This window comes from Enhydra lutris, unplaced genomic scaffold, assembly GCF_002288905.1.
Source record: "Enhydra lutris kenyoni isolate GAN:26980312 unplaced genomic scaffold, ASM228890v2 scaffoldscaffold7, whole genome shotgun sequence".
Taxonomy (NCBI): Eukaryota; Metazoa; Chordata; class Mammalia; order Carnivora; family Mustelidae; genus Enhydra; species Enhydra lutris.
The window spans coordinates 8,286,778-8,309,401 of record NW_019154091.1 but is presented as its reverse complement, the minus strand read 5'-3'; the positions used below and the strand labels follow the sequence as shown (position 1 = coordinate 8,309,401).

The 22,624-nt window shown below is 40.9% G+C and overlaps 1 protein-coding gene across 1 annotated transcript in view; it reads right to left on the bottom strand.

Annotated features, from left to right (window-relative positions):
- Positions 1-21,950, bottom strand: part of LOC111142105 (coiled-coil domain containing 38) — a 41,442-nt gene extending 19,492 nt beyond the window's left edge. Inside the window, exons 1-10 of the mRNA XM_022495061.1 lie at positions 21,911-21,950; positions 18,194-18,294; positions 16,200-16,365; positions 11,160-11,224; positions 9,286-9,449; positions 9,094-9,174; positions 6,313-6,473; positions 4,794-4,883; positions 4,043-4,094; positions 202-271 (exon numbers count right to left, since the gene is read on the bottom strand). Coding sequence (XP_022350769.1) covers positions 202-271; positions 4,043-4,094; positions 4,794-4,883; positions 6,313-6,473; positions 9,094-9,174; positions 9,286-9,449; positions 11,160-11,224; positions 16,200-16,365; positions 18,194-18,294; positions 21,911-21,950 — 990 coding nt within the window. The remainder of the gene's footprint in view (positions 1-201; positions 272-4,042; positions 4,095-4,793; positions 4,884-6,312; positions 6,474-9,093; positions 9,175-9,285; positions 9,450-11,159; positions 11,225-16,199; positions 16,366-18,193; positions 18,295-21,910) is intronic.
- Positions 21,951-22,624: the final 674 nt, after the last annotated feature.

The window sequence follows — 22,624 nt, the reverse complement described above, 5'->3', positions numbered from 1 at the left end:
AGAAGCAGACTTCCCACTGAGCAGGGAGCTCGATGTGGGGCTTAGTCCCAGGGCCCTGGATCATGACCTGAGCTGAAGGTAGACACTTAACAACAGAGCCACCCAGGCGCCCCTAGGAAATTTTAAATTTAAAAGAAAAAAATGAGCTCTTATTCTCGTCACCAAACACAATATTTAAATTAAAAAAGATAATCTTGTTACCAGATCATAGTCCATATCATTCTCTAAAAATAATTCCAAGCTGTCTTCTGAACTGATGCTCTCAGTGTGGCTGTAAAAGAAAGAAAATGTCTGATTTCTGAGCCACTTTCAGTCAACAGATTTGCTTCATTTCTAAATTGTCTTTGGAACCTAACTATAACGTAGTCCTTTTCAATAGCCTTTTTAGCCTTTTAGGAAACTGCTGTTTGCAGGAATCAATGGATTCCATACATAGGCAAAAGAAAATCAGATTCCATCCAGACAAGGGTGACATATCTAAACAAGTGAGACCACAAGGAAGGGCCAAACCACATGGTACCAATTATTTGAGGTGCATTTATAAGAAATCTTTTTAAAGAAACACATGACAACCTACATTTCTGCATCTGTTTTGTTTCTTTTAATGCAGTCTTCTTGACAAACTAAACATGTGCTCTAGTGCTCAAAACAAAGCTTGTTCCCAGAGTAACACAATATTTGTCTTCTGAAGAGTGGATTTTACTTTTTAAAATATCTTCTGATCAGGCTGAGGAATGTTGGTTGGAGGGACAGGAGATGAGGTACACTCTTAAAGAGTAATTATGTGGTTTGCATAGAGGCTTTGGAAAAATCCTTTAAGAAGGATAAATTGAAAATGATTGGAAAATTAAAGAGGTAGAGACTAGAGACAGTAAGGTGGCTGTTGGTGTGATCTAGGTAATGAACATGTTCAAGTAGAAGGTAGTGATGAAGGGAAGAGTGAGTAAATGGGCTGGGGATGGGAGGAGAATCTAGAGATACATGAAAGAATGAAATCCTGGGAACCATGAGTAGAAAGAGCTACCGGAGCCAAAAAAGAAGAGACAGAGATGACTCCAACATTTGTAGTCTGTGAATCTGGAATAATGGAAGTCATCCTAATAAGATGGAAAACAGTTAAAGGATGAGCTAAGAAAAAAATTAGTATTTGCTTTGTTTGTGTTGAGTTTGAGGGAACAAAATGGAGCTGCCCTTTAAGGCATGGGAAATAAAGTGTGGGAACATGGAGAAAGAGCCATAGAAGTAAATGAATATTTGGGAAACATCCTCTGAGAAAGCATTTGGTAACTACTGTCCACTCAGCTCTTCTCTTGATCCAATAGTATCGTTTTCTCATCAGTCTTCTCCCACCTCTCTGAAATTCTTGTTACCTTTTTGGTTTCCTTTTCAACATAAATGTCTGTGGTTCCTCAGCCTTCTTCCCCTCTCATTTTACCTACTCTTTAGGGGTTATTCACCCTCTTTCATGGATTCTATCACTGCTAATATACTAATGGCTCCCACATATCTATCTCTTTCTCTTGAGCTCTAGACTTCAGTGTCCAACTTCCAACTGGATATCAGTGTCTGCTTGGCTGTCCTACAAGGAGCTAAAACTAAAACAATCCAAAATCACACTCCTTATCTTCCCTTCAGGCCCGCTTCCCTAACAGTGTTCCAAGTATTATTGAATGCCAACACCATACAACCAGTTGCCACACAGAGATTTCGGAGCTATGCTTGACAAAATCTGTGAGTTATTTGTTATGTTTTCATTATCTCTCCCTTGACTTGTGATACCAGGCTCTTAACTGGACCCTCTTACCTCTAGATTTGTCTCCCTCCATTTCATTCTCTAAAATACTCCCACTTCCAATTTTCTAAAATGTACATCTGATTGAGTCTCTGTTATACCCTTGCTTAAAACCCTCAGTGGCTCCCCAGGACCCTTGGGACAAAGCACCACTGCTTACCTGCTCATGATACAGTAACTATTCATTCCTTGAGCCTCTCACTTTCACCCTGTGGCCCAGCCATTTTGAGGATGGGTGGGAGATGGGCACAATGTGAAGGGGAGTGGGAGATACAGGCTTCCAGTTATGGAATGAATAAGTCACAAGAATAAAAGGCACAGCATAAGGAATATAGTCAATGATAGCATAATAGTGTTGCATGGTGATGGCTATACTTGTGATGAGCATAGCACTGTATCATGATATTGTACACCCAAAACTAATGTAACATTGTATGTCCACTATACTCAAATAAAAAAATAAAAAATAACGAGGATAAACTTTTTTTAAAAAAGCAAAATAAGATATATACATCTAAAAAATTATTTAAAAAAGAGCAAAAAAAAGAGAGAGATCTACATCTATCAGAATAGCTAAAATTAAAAAAATAATGAAAACAGTAAATGCTGATGAGAATGTAGAGAAACTGGATCCCTTGTTCATTACTAGTGGGGATGTAAAATGGTGTAGCCACTCTGGGAAAAAAATTGGCAGTTTCTTTAAAAACTAAGCATATACATACCATCCAACTCAGCAACTGCAGTATAGGCATTTATTCCAAAGAAATGGAAATAATGTGCACACAACAAGTTGCACAAAGATATTTATAGCGATTTTATTCTTTATAGCCCCAAACTGGAAACAATCTGGATGTCATTCAGTGAGTGAATAGTTAATTTGTAGTGTGTCCATACCATATTATCGTTGACTCTGTAACAACCTCTACACTGTCAAAAATCTGCATATAACTTTTGACTCCCCCAAAACTTAACCACTAATAGCCAACTGCTGACCTGAATCCTTACCAATAACTTAAACAGTTAACATATTTTGTATGTTATATGTATTACATACTATATTCATACAACAAAGTAGGCTAAATAAAAAAATGTCAAGAAGAACATAAGGAAAATACACTTACAGTACTATACTATGTTTATCAAAAAAATCCACATATAAGGGAAAATGCATAGTTCAAACCCATATTGTGCAAGGGTTTAACTGTGATACTACTCAGCGATAAAAAGGAGCCAACTCCTGATAGACCCAACAGCTTGGATGAACCTTCAGAGAATGTATGGTCTGTAAAACATCCACTCCCAAAAGATTACATACTGTATGATTACATTTATGTAACAGTTTTGAAATGGTAAAAAAATCAAAGCGATAGAGAACAGATTAGTGATTCCAGGACTTAAGGAGAGGAAGAGAGAGGGAAGTGGATATACTACAAAGGGGCAACATGAAGAATCCTTGTGATGATGTTCTGTATTTGTTTGTATCTTGACTGAACCAATGCCAATATCCTGCTTGTGATATTGTACTGCAGTTTTGCAAGATGTTACCATTGGGGGAAACTGGATAAAGGGTACACAGATCTCTCTGCATTATTTCTTGCAACTGTATGTGAATCTACAACTATCTCAAAATTAAAAAAAAAACATTAATTAAAAGCAAAGTAAAACTGTGACTCTTAAGTGCCACGGAAGTGGAGTGACCTCAGGGTCCCTGGCATTTAGAGTACAGTGTCTGTGTTGACTTTTGTCATGTGTGATTGTCATGGATACTGTGTTGCTGGCCCAGATCCTCTCCTGGGGGCCAGTGTACCCATCCTGGTCATCAATATATTTTCTTAAATAACCAGGGTTGAGAACTAGCAATTTATGAAATAATGAGTATTAACGACTCAACAATCGTGTAAGGGACAAAACAAACAAAAAAGTTTTGTGATCCGATTGCAGCAGTTTTGAATGATGTGGTAAAACTGCAAATGCAGGAGTCAGCAGAGTAGCTTATCTTAGCTCTCTGAGAGCCAGACCCAGGACGCAGAGGGCAGGTGGTTTCTGCAAACAGCAGTGGCAGGCACTCATCAAAGAATGCGTGGGGGCCTGTGGGAGCTCAGCCACCTCAGGAGCACCCGGAAATGGCAGCCGCCACCTCCTGTATCTGTTAGGACGGGTATTTGTAGGTGGTCTCCATGTTGAAGAAAGGCTAAAAGGGATATTTTCTGAAAAATATTTCCAAGAGAGTTAATGAAGTAAGTACTGTACCTTGATACAGATGATTTCTTACTCTCTGGAGTGGGCTTCTTGTGTGGTTTTCCTATTCATAATGTCCAGGCAAAGTCCACGTCATTGGTGATGGTGGAGATGAAAAGAAATAACATAGAATTAGAAATGAGTCCTAGTTATTTGGTGCAAGATACTCATTTCTTCTGCATGGATATGCCCATTCTTTTTATTAGAATGATAATAATAGAATGCCTGAGCTAATAGATACCCGAGCTTATTTATTCTAATGAAATTGGATTCCAAGCCTAAAAGTAAAATCAAAGGTAGTGGTGGGGTGGGGTGGGGGCTGGTGCAGTGCGAGGTACGTATTATCAAAAACATGATATAACTATCGATAGTCCCAAATCAGGGGCATAAATTGTGAAATATAAATCATGGTTCTTTTTTTTTTTTTAACCTAACCAGGTATATTTCATATATAATCACAGATTTTTAAAAATCAAGGCAAAAAATAAAAATGATGAACACTGCAGTTGTTACATTTTGTGGAGGGGATGTCTTGTGCTGGTTCTCTGCCCCTGACTTCTGTGCCTGTTGTGTCCATTCATCCACCTCTCCCGAGTCTTGTAATCATGTCAGAGAGAAAGAAATGGAACACCTAGCTCCCAAGGATGCTGGGTGATGTGGTCACCACCGTTTGTTTGCCAGGTTAGCTCAGAGGTCCCGGATTTCCAATTTGAGATGGGCACCTCCCTGGTTTTACTTTTGTGAATGAAGTCTCTGGTGTTACCTTGGCGATCTCTTTCCACATAATAGTCATCTGAAAATGATATCTTCCTGGGATCCTCAGTACTGCCATCTGTTTTCGTTTTATTTAATTCTAGAAATGAAAAAAGGTGGGGGAGAAAAAAGGGGAAAACACTTCTGAGAGGTTTGTCTCATGATACAAGGACAGAAGTGTAGGATGGGGGCATTGTAACAAGCAAATGTATGATGCTGAAGGCAAGGGCTGGTCTCTGGAACAGGCAGAATGGAGGGGAACTGACCTGCAGGGCACAAGGAGGTCCCTGTTTCCTGCCTCAGTCAACAGCCTGATAACTTCTGTAATCCCTGCATCAGCCATTCACTCCTCTAGACTGAGGGACTCATTGCTTTCTAAGTATCCGCTAGTTAAAGGACAAGTCTAGGAGCACTGAAGTTTAAGCTGCTAAATGCAATTACTTCCTGATTTTCCTTTCTATAGGTTTTCTCTCTTGTCAAACTGTGCTGAGTTTAACCAAGTGCCATCACTGTGCTCAATACTCTGTACACATGATTTAACTTAATAATAGCAAAGTGAGCTGTGACAGCCACCGCTGCTGTGCTGGGAAGTGTTTAACCATCAGCTCTCTGGAAGAGTTCTCCCTGGTTTGTAGTTTACTTGCTTCTGTGGGGTAAATGCTCTTACCCAGGAGTCTCAGGATCAGCCCTCAGCTGAAGACTCTGGAGAGAACTCTCTGTGTAGCTCTCTCCTCTCCAGGACTCTGCTCTGGGAAATCCAGCCTCCCTATATATATCCTTAGCTCCGTCTCTGCAATTCATGGGGACTGCTGGGCTCCTCCTTCCTCTGCTACATCCTGGAAATGCTCCCCAGGCACTATGCTGAGACCATCATTTGGCTTATCTCATTTGTCTCTCCTCTCTCATGGATATCTCTGCTTCTCTCCTTGATGCCTGATGCCTGAAACTTTCATATATTTTTCACATTTTTTTTTTAAGCAGGAGGATAAGTCTGGTCCATGTCACCCCAATGTTGCTGGAAGTGGTAGTTTTCCTCTTTGATTTGTATTCTGATCACTTATTCGATTCTTACCTATAATAGATCTATTTTTGGTCCATTGAGCTGACTTCGTAATACAAGTACCATGGGGTGTTAATTTCTGAGACTCTGGGATAACATATTACATAATACTTTAAAAGATTAGTAACACCAGGACACCTAGGTGGCTCAGTGTGTGAGCAACTGACTCTTGATTTCGGCTCAGGTCATGGTCTCAGTCAGGGTCCTGAGATGGAGCCCCACGTTGGGCTCCATGCTCAGTGAGGAGCCTACTTGGGATTCTCTCCCTCTGCCCCTCTCCCCACTTGCTCTTTAGATAAATAAATAAATAAAATCTTTAAAAAAAATAATACCAGAGATAGTGGGAATTCTTGTTCAGGTTCTGCTTAAAACAGAAATTCTGACTGTTTAATAAATTACTCAAATAAATATTGAAACATCTAAAAATTAGGGATATTTACTTAATTGAAATTAAGAACATGTGACTCACTTGTTAGTACTGGAAGACTGACATTCATACTCTCTCTACTCTTTCTCATCTGCGCCCTTTTCAGCACTTGTTGGATTTGCCAGTGTTTTGGAGACAATTTCAGCAGAAAAAATCCATATTTCATGTACTCTCTAAGGAGGAATTCTGTTTTTGCTATATCACTACTCAAAAGAAATGAAGATATCATTAGAAATATTCATGTGAAAGCATGTTCATTTAAAAAAAGAAAGGTTTCACCAATTTGTTCCCTTGATTATGTATTTGAATAATAATTTATATAACAAAAATTGTAAGTAGGGTCATAAAAATATGGGCGTCAAGAAGATAAGATGAGGGGCGCCTGGGTGCCTCAGTGGCTTAAACCTCTGCCTTTGGCTCAGGTCATGATCTCATGGTCCTGGGGTCGAGCCCCGCATCGGGCTCTCTGCTCGGCAGGGTGCCTGCTTCCTCCTCTCTCTCTCTCTGCCTATTTGTGATCTCTGTCAGGTAAATAAATAAAATCTTAAAAAAAAAAAAAAAAAAAAAAAAAAAGATGAGAAAAGAACCCATAGGAGTGCTACTGAATAAAACATGCCCAGGATATACACACATGGAATAGACTGATGCAATTTTACTCATTTATTTCGGAGGGAAATCTCGTATTAAATTTTAGACATAGGAAGAAATTAGTAGGCAGCATATGATGGGACTTATGTGAGAAGAAAAAAGAAAACTAACACGAGCGAGCTCCTACTATGGAGTGGGCAATACGCAGGAGCGTGACGGATACCATCGCCTTCTCTGTACAGCACTTTACAGTCGGTACCACTCCCACCTTTTGGAAGAAGAAATGAATGACTTGCAGAGTCATCTGTCTAGTAAAGGCAGAGCCGGCACTCAGGTGCGGCTGCGGCTGACTCAGAGGCCCAAGCTCTCACCTCTGCTACCCAGGGACTTGGACTGAACCCTCTCCCCAGCCTCACACTGCTTTCCCATAATCGTGCTACAAAGTGGACCTTGAAGGAATGTTTGAAATAGCCACGAAGGCCCTCATGAAAGGGAGCTCCACCCGTTTTCTTCCCAGCGTCTTCAGTTATGCCCTCTTCAACACCCTCAGCAGTGTCCTCTGCCCCAGCAGCGTCAGCTCCACCACTTCTTGCAGGCGGTGCCTCCTTCCTCCCTGATGGGAGTGAGATTCAAGAGCCAGCAAGCATCTGGCTCATGCATCATGCTCCAAGACCTAGGGGGCCCCTCATGCTACTGCCACTTTGTTTTTAGTTGGAAAGCCTCCCAGAGGCGCTGCAAGAACAGGGTTAAAATGGCTAGCATTGCACAGCTTTCGAGCAAAAGCTTCAGAACAAGATTCCTTCCCCTTTGTAAACAGATGTCCAGCCCTACCTGCAGTGGACAACCTTCCCGGGCCATCTCCAGGCCACAGAGAGAAAAAGGAAATAAATAGCAGGTGCCTGCATCCTTTGTGCTGTCCCCAGCTTGTTTTTCATAACCTTTTGCACCTTTCTAGGATGACGAGACACATACACACTAAGCCAGCTCTTTTCAGCAGGGCTGTTCGGGGGTTGGCCATTGTGCATAAACACAGGACTCCGTGCAGGCACAGAGGCTGCTACTCTGGCTCCATAAATAGAACAGAATCTTCTAATTACATGACAGAGTGAAGGCAGGAAGGGAATGCTCCACCTTGGAATGACTTCAACTTTAGGCTTCTAAAATAGAAGAGGCTCCGGAGCCAGGATGTGTTTGAAAACACACATTCTGTTAATATCAACTGGTTTCAAAGAAACTACCATCTGGTTCATTTGCTATATTTTAGACAAGCTGCTGTCCTCTACTCCAAAAACTCTAGGACTTGGTTTTAGAGGAAGGGTAAGTATCAAATCCTCAAAAAGAAAAAAGAAAAGAAAACAAGTTATAGTATGACTTGATAACAAAACTAGTGTCTCCTGGGTCATGAAACTACTGTCCAAGAATGATGATAGAAGGAAGCTTCTTTAGATATTTAAAATTAGACCAAGTGAGATACACTTGACTACAGAAGAAAACATCCAGGCTTGGGGGTGGGGGGAGTGGTAGGTGGTATAAATTTATCCCAACTCTCCTTCCTGTAAATATGTCATTATAGATTCTGGCTTTTTTTTTTTTTTAAGATTTTATTTATTTGACAGAGAGAGAGAGATCACAAGTAGGTGGAGAGGCAGGCAGAGAGAGAGAGGAGGAAGCAGGCTCCCCACTGAGCAGAGAGCCCGATACGGGGCTCGATCCCAGGACCCTGGGATCACGACCCGAGCTGAAGGCAGAGGCTTTAACCCACTGAGCCACCCAGGTGCCCCAGATTCTGGCTTTTAATATCAATTCTAGGTTCAACTAAGTATAACTATAAAAAATCCTGCCAATTATAGTTGAGAGATGGTTGTAAAAATGAATCCCAATTTTAGAGTTGTTAAAAATGTGGAGAGAAATATGCCTTCAGATGAATGAAAGAGGGCACTTAGAAAATAATTTGTGGTACACTCTTAACATTGGCTTGCTTCTTTTCAACCAGTTTCTAGGCTTCTACATTGACAAGTTACAGAAACTTTTCAGCCAGAGGTCACGATGCTCCGATATCCAGGCAGAGATAGATGGTCCTTATTTAAAAGAGACAGATTACGTGTTTAAAAATAAGGTTATGTGTAGAAAATCATCAACTGATAAGGAATATTCCCATGAAGGTCTTGCTGGGCACAGGGAAGTTTCCATGGGGCTGGGACCTTTGAGAAGGAAAAGATGGTGCCCAGGGCTCACCTTTTCACGGCCTGCACCTCCATACTGGCTTTCTTGAGCTCTGCTGTCATTTGGAGTTTGTTTATAGTTTCCTGTGCTGCACTGAAAAGTAACAGGCATCAGTTAGTTTGTTTTGTGTTGTGTTGTATTCTGAGAAACTAAAAAGGAAGAGGGAGGGGAAAAGGCAATTTGGCCCGAGTAATAAAAACGAACATTTTAAGAGCATCTACAGATCGCTGGTCATTTTCTCGAAGGAACTCTTCAAAGGCCATTGCGTCTTCTTGGAGTTTTTTTTCTGCTCTTGTGAGTTGCCGTTCTTTTGCCACCATGTGTTTTTCAAACTTTTTAATTGTATTTCTTTTGGTTGACAGGGCATACTAGGAATATTGAAAACAGAAGTGCAACATTATGCCACATTTCCAGCTCATTGCTAGTACATTTCATCAGTATGCTAATAAAGGGGAAAGTAACTTGCATAGTAAGTGATCACTTGTATTAGAAATAATAGCATGCCAAGTCTTGAGACGATAGCCTTTATTTTACGAATGAATTTATTTTGGGATCGTTAGAAGGGAGACTCATTCTTCTCTTTCACTTTTATGAAGAGGCTCAATATGGTTCCCAAAAATCAAAAGGAGCTGCATATCCCCTCAGGCTCTAGCCTAAAAAATAAAAATTAAAACAACAACAACAATAACAACTATGTATCCCTCCAAAGAGGAGGTCTACCTGGTATGATCCACAATAGCCCTCCAATATTTCTGGCCATTGGGAAATTGGTGGTCTGCAGTCACAAAGCCTCTTCCATTAGGAAGTAGCCCAGAACAATGAGGTTTTCACCCTGCTATGCCTATGACACATTCCGCCAAGCTGCCCAAGGGTAGGGGTCTTTAACCAGCCTCCAAGAACCCTGTGTAAATCCCCAAATACAACTTTGATATCTAGCCTTGGTATTTTTTTATTACAGAATATAGGAATTCACTATGGTTTATAATGGCATGCATGAAAAAGAAATTATAAATAAAATCACATACATTATAATATAAATGAATTTAAAGTATGTAAATGAGATCGTTTTAAAGAAATAACAACTGGGGAGTCAGGGGCCAGACAAAGTCACCAGAGGTCTTCAGTAGAGGTGGGACGCATGTGGAGAACAGACTGTAGGGAGAAAAGTGGAGGCAGACCAGTGCTCAGAAGTTGTAACAATAATTCACGCAAGTGATATTGGTAACAGTGGCAGCAGGGAAGGTCATGAAAAGTAGTGTGAGTATGGGTATATTGGGAAAAAATACATTTGAAAGCATATTTGGATGTGGGTTGTAGGTAGGAGAGTAGAGGATAGCTCCAGTGTTTTTGGCCTAAATAACCAGAAAAATGAAACTGCTACTCACTACGATAGGGCACTCCGTGAGATGCAGATTTGCAGGGGTAGGGAAGAGTATAGGAGGGGCAAAATTTTAGAAATGGGAAGTCCAAGGTGCCTACTGGGCGTCTAACCAGAGATGTTAAGAACTACAGTTGCCTTTGTGAGTCTGGAGTTCAGGGAAAAGATCAGGGTAGAGAAATAAGTTTGGAAGTTGTTAACGGGGAAGTGGAATTTAAAGCCATGGGCCTGGAGGAGGGTAGATAGAGCATAGGATGAGGGGTGAGTCTGGGGGCATTCCAACATTTGGAGATCCAGGAGAAGAGGAATAAGAAAAGCAATCTGTGAAGACATGAGCAGCCAGTGACGAGGAAGAACCAAGAGACTGTGGGTCCTGGAAACCAGCCGAAGAAGACATTTCAAGAAAGAGGAAGTGACCGAATGATCTAACTGCTGCTGGGAAGGAAAAGGAAGGAAAAGCAAGACTGTGAGGTGACAATTTGAACTTGGCAATGGGAAGGTCACTGAGAACCTTCACAAAAGCAGTTTTGGTGGAATGATGAGGAAAAAAAGCCCAACTGAAGTTGTTTAGGAAAGGATCAGAGGTACTATAAATCTGGAGCATGTAATAAAAAAAATAAGTTGTTGAGGTGAAAATTTGGCAATGCTCTGCCAGAAGTCCTCTGTTTGACTAATGGGAGAAAAAAATTATTTTTACTACCTCCAGCAGAAACCTGTCTCTCTGGTCATTAATAAATTCATAAATAGTCCTTTTTGTGTCCGCACCTTCAAAGAAAATTGAAATAGACCTAGGTTTAGTTCATTATCCCTCAAGAGCGCCTATAATATAAAAGCTATGTAATTAAATTATTGTATTTGGTATGTATCTGACTTAAAAAACTACTATCCCTTCAAATAAAGTTTTTTTCTAATCACTAAAAAACTGATTTCCTAATAGTAACTACCATTTATTTTGTGTCCATCATATTCCAAGAACTTTATTAGACATTTTAAATAAATCATTTTATTTGATCCTAACAGTAACCCCAATGAGGTACATATTTCTGAACCCATCCTGTATGTGAGCTCAGAGATGTCAAGACACTTGCCCAAGATAACAAAGCTAACACCTGGCAGAAGGGGCATATGACTCCGAAGCCCGTGCTGAAGGAGACAGAGCTGTTTTAAATCTTAGTGTTTTGGCCAGTCTGGATATCAAACCAAAGTCCTTTGGCAAAACGTGTGTGGGGATTTTACGGCAGGAAGAAAAAAGATGACAGCTAGCTTTACCATCTAATAATAAAAAAGACTAAGTTTCCTTTCAAGGTTTCTTCATTCTGGAAAAATTACATATAGGCTGCATTTCAACAAGGTTCGCTTCATGAAAAACAAACAGAATGTGATATAGAACAAAGTCTCCTGATTAAAACATAGATAAAAGTAGAAATAAAACAGTGTTTCCTGGATAACCAGTGAGGCTCTGCTGCCCTGGGAAGCCCAGAGTCCCATTGGGTCATATTCTGCCCCCGCCTCTTAGTAGCTATGAGGACCTGAGTAAATTACTCACCCTCTCCAAGCCTCAGTTTCTTTGTCTGTAAAATTGAGGATCCTAACTGTGGTAGATTGTATTATTGTTCCAAACTATTTCCTGCCCCTCTGTGGAAGAAGATCATCTCTCCCTCCCCTCACTCGTGTTGGGCTTGACCACTGACTTGATTTGGCTCATGGAACGCCAGTGGCAGTGACCTGCATGGCTTCCAGGCAGAAGTTTTAAGAACCACCACTGGTTCCCTTTTCCTGCCTCTGCTGTAACTCCAGCAACATACCAGTCAGGGACTCTTCCTTCAGAGCAGGACCCAATGAAAAGCACCAACATTGAAAGGTGAATGACAAATAAACTTATGTTGTTGCAAGCCACTGAAATTGAGGAATGGTTTATGACCACAGCAAAAATTAGTCTAAGTGGGTAATTACTATTACCTTTACCTCATAGTGGTATTATGAGAAGAAGGAAGTGAAGCAACATTTTATAAAACATAGTAACTTCTTTTTCTTAGACAAAGAGAGAATGAGAGAGAGCCGGTGAGCTGGGAGGGGCAGGAGGAGAGGGAGAGAGAATCTTCAGCAGGTTCCACATCCAGTGTGTCAAGAGTAGAAGCTTCACTGACTGAGCCATCCAGGCACCCCAACACATAACAACTTCTTAACAATTGCTAGCTATTATTAAAAATACAATTGCAATGAGTAATCACTTAATTTTTCCAGGTCAATAATAGCAATATAATGATTATTTTAATCATAAAAAATAGTTCTGTAATTATGGGTGACAACAAGCCTTGGAGTCGGACAAGCATTGGTTTGAATTCTGCATCTACCTAGTGATCTTTAATTAGTGATTCAATCTCACTGAGCCATTTCATCAGAGGAGGAGAAGAGAAACATCTAACAGCATTTTGTTGAGGATTAGATAAAGTAACATATGTGAAGATAATAAGCACCTAGTTATAATGGTTTTCTTTTTAATACATAAAACTTTTTATTATAGAAATCCTCAACATTCGGGGTGCCTGGTTTGCTCAGTCATTAAGTGTCTCCTCCCTTCAGCTCAAGTCATGATTCCAGGGTCCTGGGATCCAGCCCTGCATCTGGCTCCCTGCTCAGTGGGGAGCTTCTTTCTCCCTCTCCTGTTCCCCCTGCTTGTGCTCTTTCTCTGTCAAATAAATAAATATAATCTTAAAAAAAAATCCTCAACATTCATAAAATGAACTGCCTTGTACCTATCACCTACTTCAACACAATCAGCATCTTATCTCTCTTGTTTCATCTATTGCTATCCCTCATTCCCCCCTCACTGGCATATTTTAAAGCAAATCCAAGCCATCATTATCATTTAATCCATAAATACTTCAGTATATAACTCCATCAGATAAAAAAGCTTTAAAACATAGTCATGATACAGCTATCACCCCCCAAAAAATGAACAATTCCTTAGGACCATCTTATACCTAGTCTGGGTTCAAATTTTCCCAGTGGTCTCAAAAATAATTTTTTAGAATTAAAAAAATTAAAATCTAAACAAATATAAATTTGGTTGGTATAGCCCCTAAAGTCAACTTTTTATCTATAACTGCCATCCCTACCTCCCCCGCACATGACCTTTTCTCCATGCCATTTACTGGTTTAAGGAAACAGAGGAGGGGCGCATGGGTGGTTCAGTCACTTAAGTGCCTGACTTGATTTTGGCTCAGGTCATGACCTCGGGGTCATGAGATCGAGCCCTACGTTGGGCTCCTTGGGGGCATGGAGTCTGCTTAACATTCTCTCTCTCCAACCCCCTGCCCCTCCCCCACCCCCTCTTTCCCTCTTTTAAAAAACAAAACCAAAACGAAAACCAGACCAATTTCCCTCTAGAATTTCCTGAATAACGGATCTGGCAGATTGCATCCTCATGGTATTATTTAACATGTGCTCAATCGCCCATGTTTACCTGATCAGATTCAGGTTCAATTTACCTAAAGAATATTTTTAGTAGAAAAGAAGCATGAAAGTGCTTACTGTCGCTTTCGCTCAGTCACTTATGATGGATCACATGAATTGGAATACATTTCAATTAAAAAAATCCTATACTGGGGCGCCTGGGTGGCTCAGTGGGTTAGGCCGCTGCCTTCGGCTCAGGTCATGATCTCGGGGTCCTGGGATCGAGCCCCGCATCGGGCTCTCTGCTCAGCGGGGAGCCTGCTTCCTCCTCTCTCTCTGCCTGCCTCTCTGCCTGCTTGTGTTCTCTGTCTGTCAAATAAATAAATTAAAAAAAAATCCTATACTGTCCATTTACTAAATATTAGAGTCATGCTTACCATTTTAGGCTACTTTAACATGGTACTATCTGGCTGAGTTGATGTGATTTTATTCTTTCTGTGATCTTTATTCTGGTAATTCTGAAAGATTCTGATGTGATCTTTATTCTAGTAAATAGACTGGTTATAGTGGGTTTCCCACTTTGGCTTTTCTAGCTATCCAGAAGGTTTTTTGAAACAAGGAGACCATGTATGATAAAACCATCTTCCAAGCACTAGTGTCCCTCAACACCAGAGTATCTCACCACTCACTGGGGATGTGATCCAGTGGTGTCGCCCCTTGAGAGTAAAACCACGGTCAGGATGCCGGCTCCCTGGAAGGGGAGATGGCACTTCTAGGACGCAGCCCAACTCATCTGTCTGTGACAGTAGCCTGCGTAATTTCTTTGAGGTGATCTAGCAGTTGGCTACTACCGCATACACAAAAATAACTAGGCTCCCAAAGTAGGGGAAACTTGCTCATTTTATACCACATAGGCTTGTCTTTAATCAGAATTCAGGCAGGAAACGTGAGGTTGGTAAATGGGCGCTTCACCAAAGCAAATCATGATTAGAAAGTCTGAGGGGGATTTCTTTATTTTCAATGAAAATTGTCCAAATGGCTTATCTTTGTAATCAGAAACTGACAACCTGATTTCCATTGCTGACAGAGCTCAGATGGTCTTGGATAATACCAAACAATTTTACCATTTCCTTTTAAGAGTCTAGTGTATTTCATTTACTGTTAAGAGACCAGTAACCCCTCTGTCAACCAGCCTGGTGTCAAATAGGGTCATCTGCAAAGTCATATTTGCTTGTTCTCTCAGAAGTGGTAGTGTGGCATGGATTTTTGAAGGTAGCCACTTTGTGTAGAACTCAAAAACACGTCACGTATAATTTTAAGTGCTCTTGATGACTTAGGGTTCACCATTCTACAGAGGTGAGCTATGAGACACAAGACTGACGCTAGCTATACCCTATCCATGGTATAGTCACTGATACCGCCATGTTGCCTGACATTTTTGCACTTCTTTGTACAACGATAGTGCAGAATACGCATCTCCAAGATCTAAAAAAGTTAACATGGCTCCCCTCTTCTACACTAGTTATTGACTCCAAAGTTCTTTCCCAACTGTTTCTTTTTTGTTGCTCTCTGAAGACTTTTTTTTTTAATCACAGTTTGGCAGAGTTACCAAATTTTTAAGTTACCACAGCAAATCCTGGGCACTCGATGTAACTTTCTTCCTCTTTGCCTCCCTTCCTTTCTTCTTTACTTTTTAATTTTAATTTAAAAACTTAGTTAAGACTCATCCTGGGGGAAGATTTTATGACCCCATCATCCTATCATTAATCACTTCAACCACACTTTAAACTGCTTTCTATCTCATTTGTAAGCACTTCTTGATCTGATAAGTAAGAAAAGTCAATGAAATTTTGATTACCATATTGTTCCTTTTCATAGAGCAATAATTAATATCCTGTAATATTTTATCTTGTTGCCCTCAAGTGCCATTAAAACAGGTTGTGTTTTTGCAACAACAGGAAAACCTATTTAATTCTATTAGCTTCCTGATTCTGGATATATAAGCTGTATGGTGCAGAAAATCAACACTTTGCTTTAGAAAGTTTCTATATATTTCTACATTTAGAAATGGGTTTAAATGGCTGTAGCCATAACCTTTAATACTGTATCATTTTAGCAATGACTTTCTTCCTTAGAGCCATGAAAATGAGTAACAGTGTATTTCTTAGAAATATGTTTTCTTATTTAAAATAGATTTTGTCCCAACTCTCAGTTTCCATTTACAACCCCCCCCAACCATAGTATGAGACAGCATACTTTTCTTTTTAACCTCCAGAAAGCCCCTAAACCTGACATTAACAGTAAATATTCAAAACAATATTCTTAAACAGTAATCTAGACTTACCTTCTGTTAATCTTAGAATAAGAGAGGGATCTAGCCCAAATTTTTCGAATGAGCCACCAGCTGTGTCAGAGTAGAAAGCTACTTGGCCCAGGTGTGAACGACTCTTCATTCGAGATGAAAATGTAGACTTCTGGTAGACTTTCATGCTGCGGTTTATAAATTTTTCCTGCCCAAGTGCAAAAGTTGAAAAGAATTTCTAATATACCAAAATAATGTTGTCTTTAAAAATAATAATCAGATATAAAACTATCATTTACAGTAAGTCTTTTTCTCATAACTGGTACATTTCTCATTACTGATACAACTTTGAGTTCTTATCTCTGAAGGAGCAGGTATAGTTTACAATTCCTTCTCTTATGAAGCTGAGCACAAATATAAAGACATTCAACATTTACTAAACATGTACATCATAAACATGAGTGTGGGAAGGGTTTTGGCTTTATCTTCATTTTCATTATTTTTTAAAGATTTTATTTATTTATTTGACAGACAGAGATCACAAGTAGGCAGAGAGGCAGGCAGAGAGAGAGGAGGAAGCAGGCTCTCTGCTGAGCAGAGATCCCAAAAACGGTGCTCGATCCCAGGACCCTGGGATCATGACCTGGGCCGAAGACAGAGCTTTAACGCACTGAGCCACCCAGGCGCCCCCATTTTCATTTTTATTTTTTAATCCTTGTCTTGCCCAACTGCAGGAACTTGGAAATTCCACTGATTTGAAAGGATTGGTTCTGTGGAATTGAATTGAAAACTTGAGAGGAAAAGGACCTCCCAAGTACACATAAATAAATCAGACTTTGAAGTTCATGGATCTTTGCTCAATTTAATTTTGGACACTTTCAATAAAACTATACAACACAAGCATAAATCCTTCACCTTACAGATGAATCTGTTATTGAGCATTTCAAGATAACTTCTTCATTCCAAATGGTTTTTTTTTTAAAAAATCCTATAATCACTCTTTATCTCTAGGAATAAGGACAGCAAACCTCTTGAAATCCAAATCATGTATTAAATGGTATAATAATATAAGTAGGGAGATTAACTGCAAAACACAGCTTTGGTAGCCTCATCTCTAATTTAGCTTCATACCAAATAATTCTAAAATGACTCCCTCCTCCACTTTTGTTCCTTCTTCCTTCCCTGCCCTCTTCCCTAATACACACATACACATTCTCTATCTGTATTTGCCTGACAAATTTTAACTTATTCTTAACAATTCAGCTCTTGCTATCTCTTCAGTGATGTCTTTGTGCACGTGTGTGCACAGAGACAACCACAGACACACATACACACCACCACCACCATCCTCTCCAACAAAGATGCTCACTCCTTTCTCTACATGTCCATGTCCTTTGCTCTATTACTGTAATGTATCAGCTCTAAGATATCATTGGATGCAGATGCACTATTATTTTATGCACTGCCTGTTGTGCATGGCATCCCACCTATATAAGTTGGATCCCAATTTCAGGAATGAGAAAATGTGGAAAAAAATATGGGCAATGGGGACGCCTGGGTGGCTCAGTTGGTTAAGCAGCTGCCTTCGGCTCAGGTCATGATCCCAGCATCCTGGGATCAAGTCCCATATCGGGCTCCTTGCTTGGCAGGGAGCCTGCTTCTCCCTCTGCCTCTGCCTGCCGCTCTGTCTGCCTGTGCTCGCTCGCCCGCTCTCTCTGACAAATAAATAAATAAATAAATAAATAAATAAATAAATAAAATCTTAAAAAAATATATGGGCAATGAAGTGGGATATACCATAATTGTCATATGTGTTGGTCAGAGTGTGTCTGTCTTCCCCCAGTAGGCAATGATCATTGGGTCCTTCCCATGGGCTGGATGCTCTTCCTGTTGTGCATGCTTATGCCCCAGCATAGCGGGCGATGCACACATCCACACCTGACCCCTTGTCTTCACCCAGCAGAGTTCATAAAAGTGAAGGATAAGAAGATAAATTTCTAACATTAATTTGGAGTAGGCTTTTAATAAAACCTTACCTTTTTCTTTGCTGCCATTTCATTTTCTTTGAAAAGAAAGAGATCTTTGAAAAAGATCCTATATGGCTTGTCCTTTTTGACTGGTTCATCTTTTCCTTTATCTGTAAAAAAAAAAAAAAAGGAAAAGAAAAACATCTGTCGTCCCTGTTCTGTTGATCAGAAGGACCAGGCTTCCACCAGCCAGGCTGGAGCAGGTGGACGGGTGGGTCTCTGAGGTGGAGGGCACAGGCAGCCCTTGCCTCTCCAACTGATCTAGAGATTCAGGGCCTGGATCTCAAGGGCAGAAGATGCAGCTCATCTGTCTGTTTCCCTTGGCACCAAGCACAGTGCTTAATACTTCAGGGGAATGAGTCTATATTTGTTGTGTAAATAGAGAAGGGGGCCTATTACAGGATAGTGGGATCTTGAGGCATTTAGATTTTGCTTCTTCTGGTCACTACAAATATATGTACTATTACCCTTACACTGCCATTTTTGCAGCAATAGACGCAGTCAGTACCCTTAGGGACATCCTCAGTCCAGACTAGAGAGTCTCCAAAAAAAAAAAAAAAAAAAAATCAAAGATAATGACAAGTATGGGCAAGGGTGTGGAGGAACTGGAATCTTAACATTCTGCTAATGGGAAGGGAAAATAGTGCAGCCGCTTTGGAAAACAGCCTCAAAAAGTTGAACATATAGTTGCTATATGACCCATCCCTTCCACTCCTAGAAATGAAAATGTATGTCCACATGAAAACTTGTATATGAATATTTATAGCAGTATTATACAGAATAGTCAAAAGATAGAAACAACCCAAATATCTATCAACCGATGAACGGGTAAACAAAATGTGGTGTATCCATACAATGGACTATTAGTCAGCTGTAAGAAGGATACATACTCTAAGACTGATGAAACTTGGAAATATTATATTAAGTAAAAGGAGCCACATGAAGTCCCTACATTATAAGATTCCATTATATACCATGAAATGTCAAGAATAGGCACAACCATGGAGCCAAAATGTAGATTAGCGGTTGCTGAGGGCTAGATGGGAGTTAGGGGCTAAGGGGCACAGGGTTTCTTTCTGAGATGATAAAAATGTTCTAAAATGGACTGTGGTGATGGTGGCACATATCTGTGAGTACAAAGCATGGACTTAAATACTTAATAAAAAAAGAAGCCTGGCCATAAGGGGGCTCGTGAAGAAAAGGGAGAGGAAGGGAGGGAGAGAGAAGTCAACTGAATTTCTGAATGAACTTTTTGTTTTTATTCATAAAATCTGATGGGGAACCTGGGTGGTTCAGTGGGTTAAGGCCTCTGCCTTCAGCTTGGGTCATGATCCCAGGGTCCTGGGATCGAGCCCCGAATTGGGCTCTCTGCTCAGTGGGGAGCCTGCTTCCCTCTCTCTCTCTGCCTCTCTGCCTACTTGTGATCTGTCAAATAAATAAATAAAATCTTTAAAAAAAAAATCTGAAATGATAAAAGGTTTTTCTCTTTTTCTTTCTTTCTGGCTTTTTAATGCTTGGGGGTGGAAATTTTAGCTTCAGATCCAAGAGCCAAAAGCAGGAATTCTGGAGCTTAGAACTGACACCTTAAGTCAGAGAAGGGGAGGGGACAACTGAAAACACATCCCCCTTCCTGCCCCAGCCCCTGCACCACTTTCACCTCCCAAAATACCAGAGCATCTTGAAAGTACCCCTCCTCTCTAAGTGGCTGAAAGAGACAATAGGGCCAGGAGTTATTGGTCTGGAGCTTAAAGGCTGCCTGAGAATGAGCTGTTTGCCAGGGATTCAGTTGGGAAAGTGGGAATGCCTGGGATAGAAACCTCAGGCACGTTTTTCTGTGGGTAATGGGTTAGGAAGAAAGAAAATTGCAGAGGTGGGAGCTTTGAGCTTCTGATTCACCTTGTCGGTAAAGGAGGGATCCCCTGCCCCAAATAGTATGAGATGATTGAACATATGACACTCCACACTGGACTGATGAGATAGATAGAGGTTTATTAGTCACTTACACTCACAGCTCAGGGAGGAGGACACCACCTGCTATATAGGGCCACATCAAAGAGGTCAAGACAATACATGAAATTAGGCCTTATAATACATGAGCAGACAGGTGGGAGGGGTCCAGGCAGCTGGGCTTGGAGACAGCAAGAGTATGGAAGGGCATAGCCAACAGACTGAGGCCCAGGAGGCAACAGAAGTCAAGGACCCAAAGGTTCTTGGGCTTGAGTGGCATTGCCAGAGTTCATGACCTATACCCTGTATTCTCAGGCCAGAGCTAGGCCTGACATCCCAGGAAGGGACCGCTGATGTCCTCCAAAGGGCGAACCATTGGTAGGCTGGACATCTGTCTCAACCAACCCTCTCTCCTCCCAAGAAAAACCTCACAAACTTACTGTCCACCCCATCCTAGGTGACTTAACGCCTTGAATGCCTGAGTTTAAATTCTGTCCAACCAGGTTTCAGTGTCCTGGATTGCAAAATATTTTTTTCCCCTCCAACTCCAAACCCAAGTTCCTTTTGGTATAAAGAAATAGCAAAAACGTAAAACTCTAAACACCAAGTATATTAGTTTCCTACGGCTGCCATAATAAATGGCCACAAACTTGGCAGCTTAAGACAAGAGAATTTCTCTCACAGTCCTGGAGCTCAGGCGTCCCTCATCAAAGTGTCAGCAGGACTACGCTCCCTCCAAAGGCTCTGTGGGAGACTCCTTCCTCATCTCTTCCAGCTTCTGGTGGCTTCAGGCATGCATTGGCCTTTTAACTCCAATGTTTGCCTCCGTGTTCACAGGGACTTCTTTTTCTCACAAAGACACTTGTCATTTAGGATTTAGGACCCACCTTAAGTCCAGGATGATCTCATCTTGAGATCCTTACCTCAATTACATTTGAAAGACCCTTTTGCCAAATAAGGTCACATCGCCGGGGTAAAGACACGGAGAGCTACTATTTTGGAGGGACCACTTTCAACCCACTCTAACAAGTTTCCTGAATTATAAACTCACTCTAAGCACTGGCCCTTAGCCAGTCCTTCTCTCCACCTGAATGACTTCCCAGTCACGTGGAACTGGGGCCGCCACAACAAATTACTGCAAACAGAGCGGCTTAAAACAGCAGGCACGGATTCTCTCCCAGTCCTGAAGGCCAGAGGTCTAAGAAGAAGGTGTGGGGTTGGTTCCTTCCGGAGTCTCTGAGGAAGAATCTATGGCGTGACTTTCCCTGAGCCCCATAGAAAGTGCCTATGGAACGCCTGTCCCCTGTAACACACTCTTGGTTTTATCCAATGTTCAAAGCTTTGTCAAACCTGTCAGTGACAAAGAAGCCATTCTTCTATACCGATAAATATGAATTCCTTGTATACTTTTAAAGAAGCAGGAGGAGGAGAGAAAGGCTGGAAAAGGAAAGGAGAGGACAGATTTTGATAAAATGTGGTTATTCATGTCCTTTATTATGACAAATAATTGAGTTAATTGTTTTATGTCATGAAATTCCCTAGCAACCTAGCTAAATATGACCATTTAATGCCTCTCCGATGTGAAGATTTTTTCTTGGCAGAATTAAAATTGGAAGAGAAATTTCTCTTCTCAGTAGGCCATTTATAAACTCCTGACATAGAAAGACCATGTGTGATGCTTGTCGTGTGCCGTTCTCCTTTTGCTACGTTCCCAATCCACCATGGAGACTGACCATACCAGGCACAAAGCAAGAACTCATTGACAGATTTCCTCTTTACCTTCAGGAGCCCGTGATACCGGCAAAAAAGTTGATGACATTTTGTCTCCTGGCCCTGTCCAAAGAAAAGGAAATGCATTAAAAATAAATTCTGTAAAACTGAGAATCAGGTGATGTACGCAATTGTCGAGTCACTAAATTGTACACCTGAAACTAATATAACACTTCATGCTAACTAACTGGAATTGAAATAAAAACCTAAAAAAAAAAAATAAATTCTGTAAACCTTGCGGAAAGGGGCTGAGTTCAACAACCAGTGATTCCAAATAGCCTTCATTGCTTTTAAAAGCACAGACTCTTTGGTCCAGCAATTCCAAGTCTGGGAATGTACCCCAAGAAGATAATTGGGTAAGTGGGCAAAGTGAGTAAGTACAATAATGTTTGTTGGCATGTTATTTAATAAACAGGGAGTTGATTAAATAACTCTGGGATACCCATAACACGGATTGTCCTATGGTCCCTCAAAAACAATGCTCTGGTCACTAGTCCCTCTGTTAACTATCTATCAAAAGTGAAAAACAAGGGGCGCCTGGGTGGCTCAGTGGGTTAAGCCTCTGCCTTTGGCTCAGGTTATGATCCCAGGGTCCTGGGATGGAGCCCCGCATCAGGCTCTCTGCTCTGCGGGGAGCCTGCTTCCCCTTCTCTCTCTGCCTGCCTCTATGCCTACTTGTGATCTCTCTCTGTCAAATAAATAAATAAAATCTTTAAAAAAAAT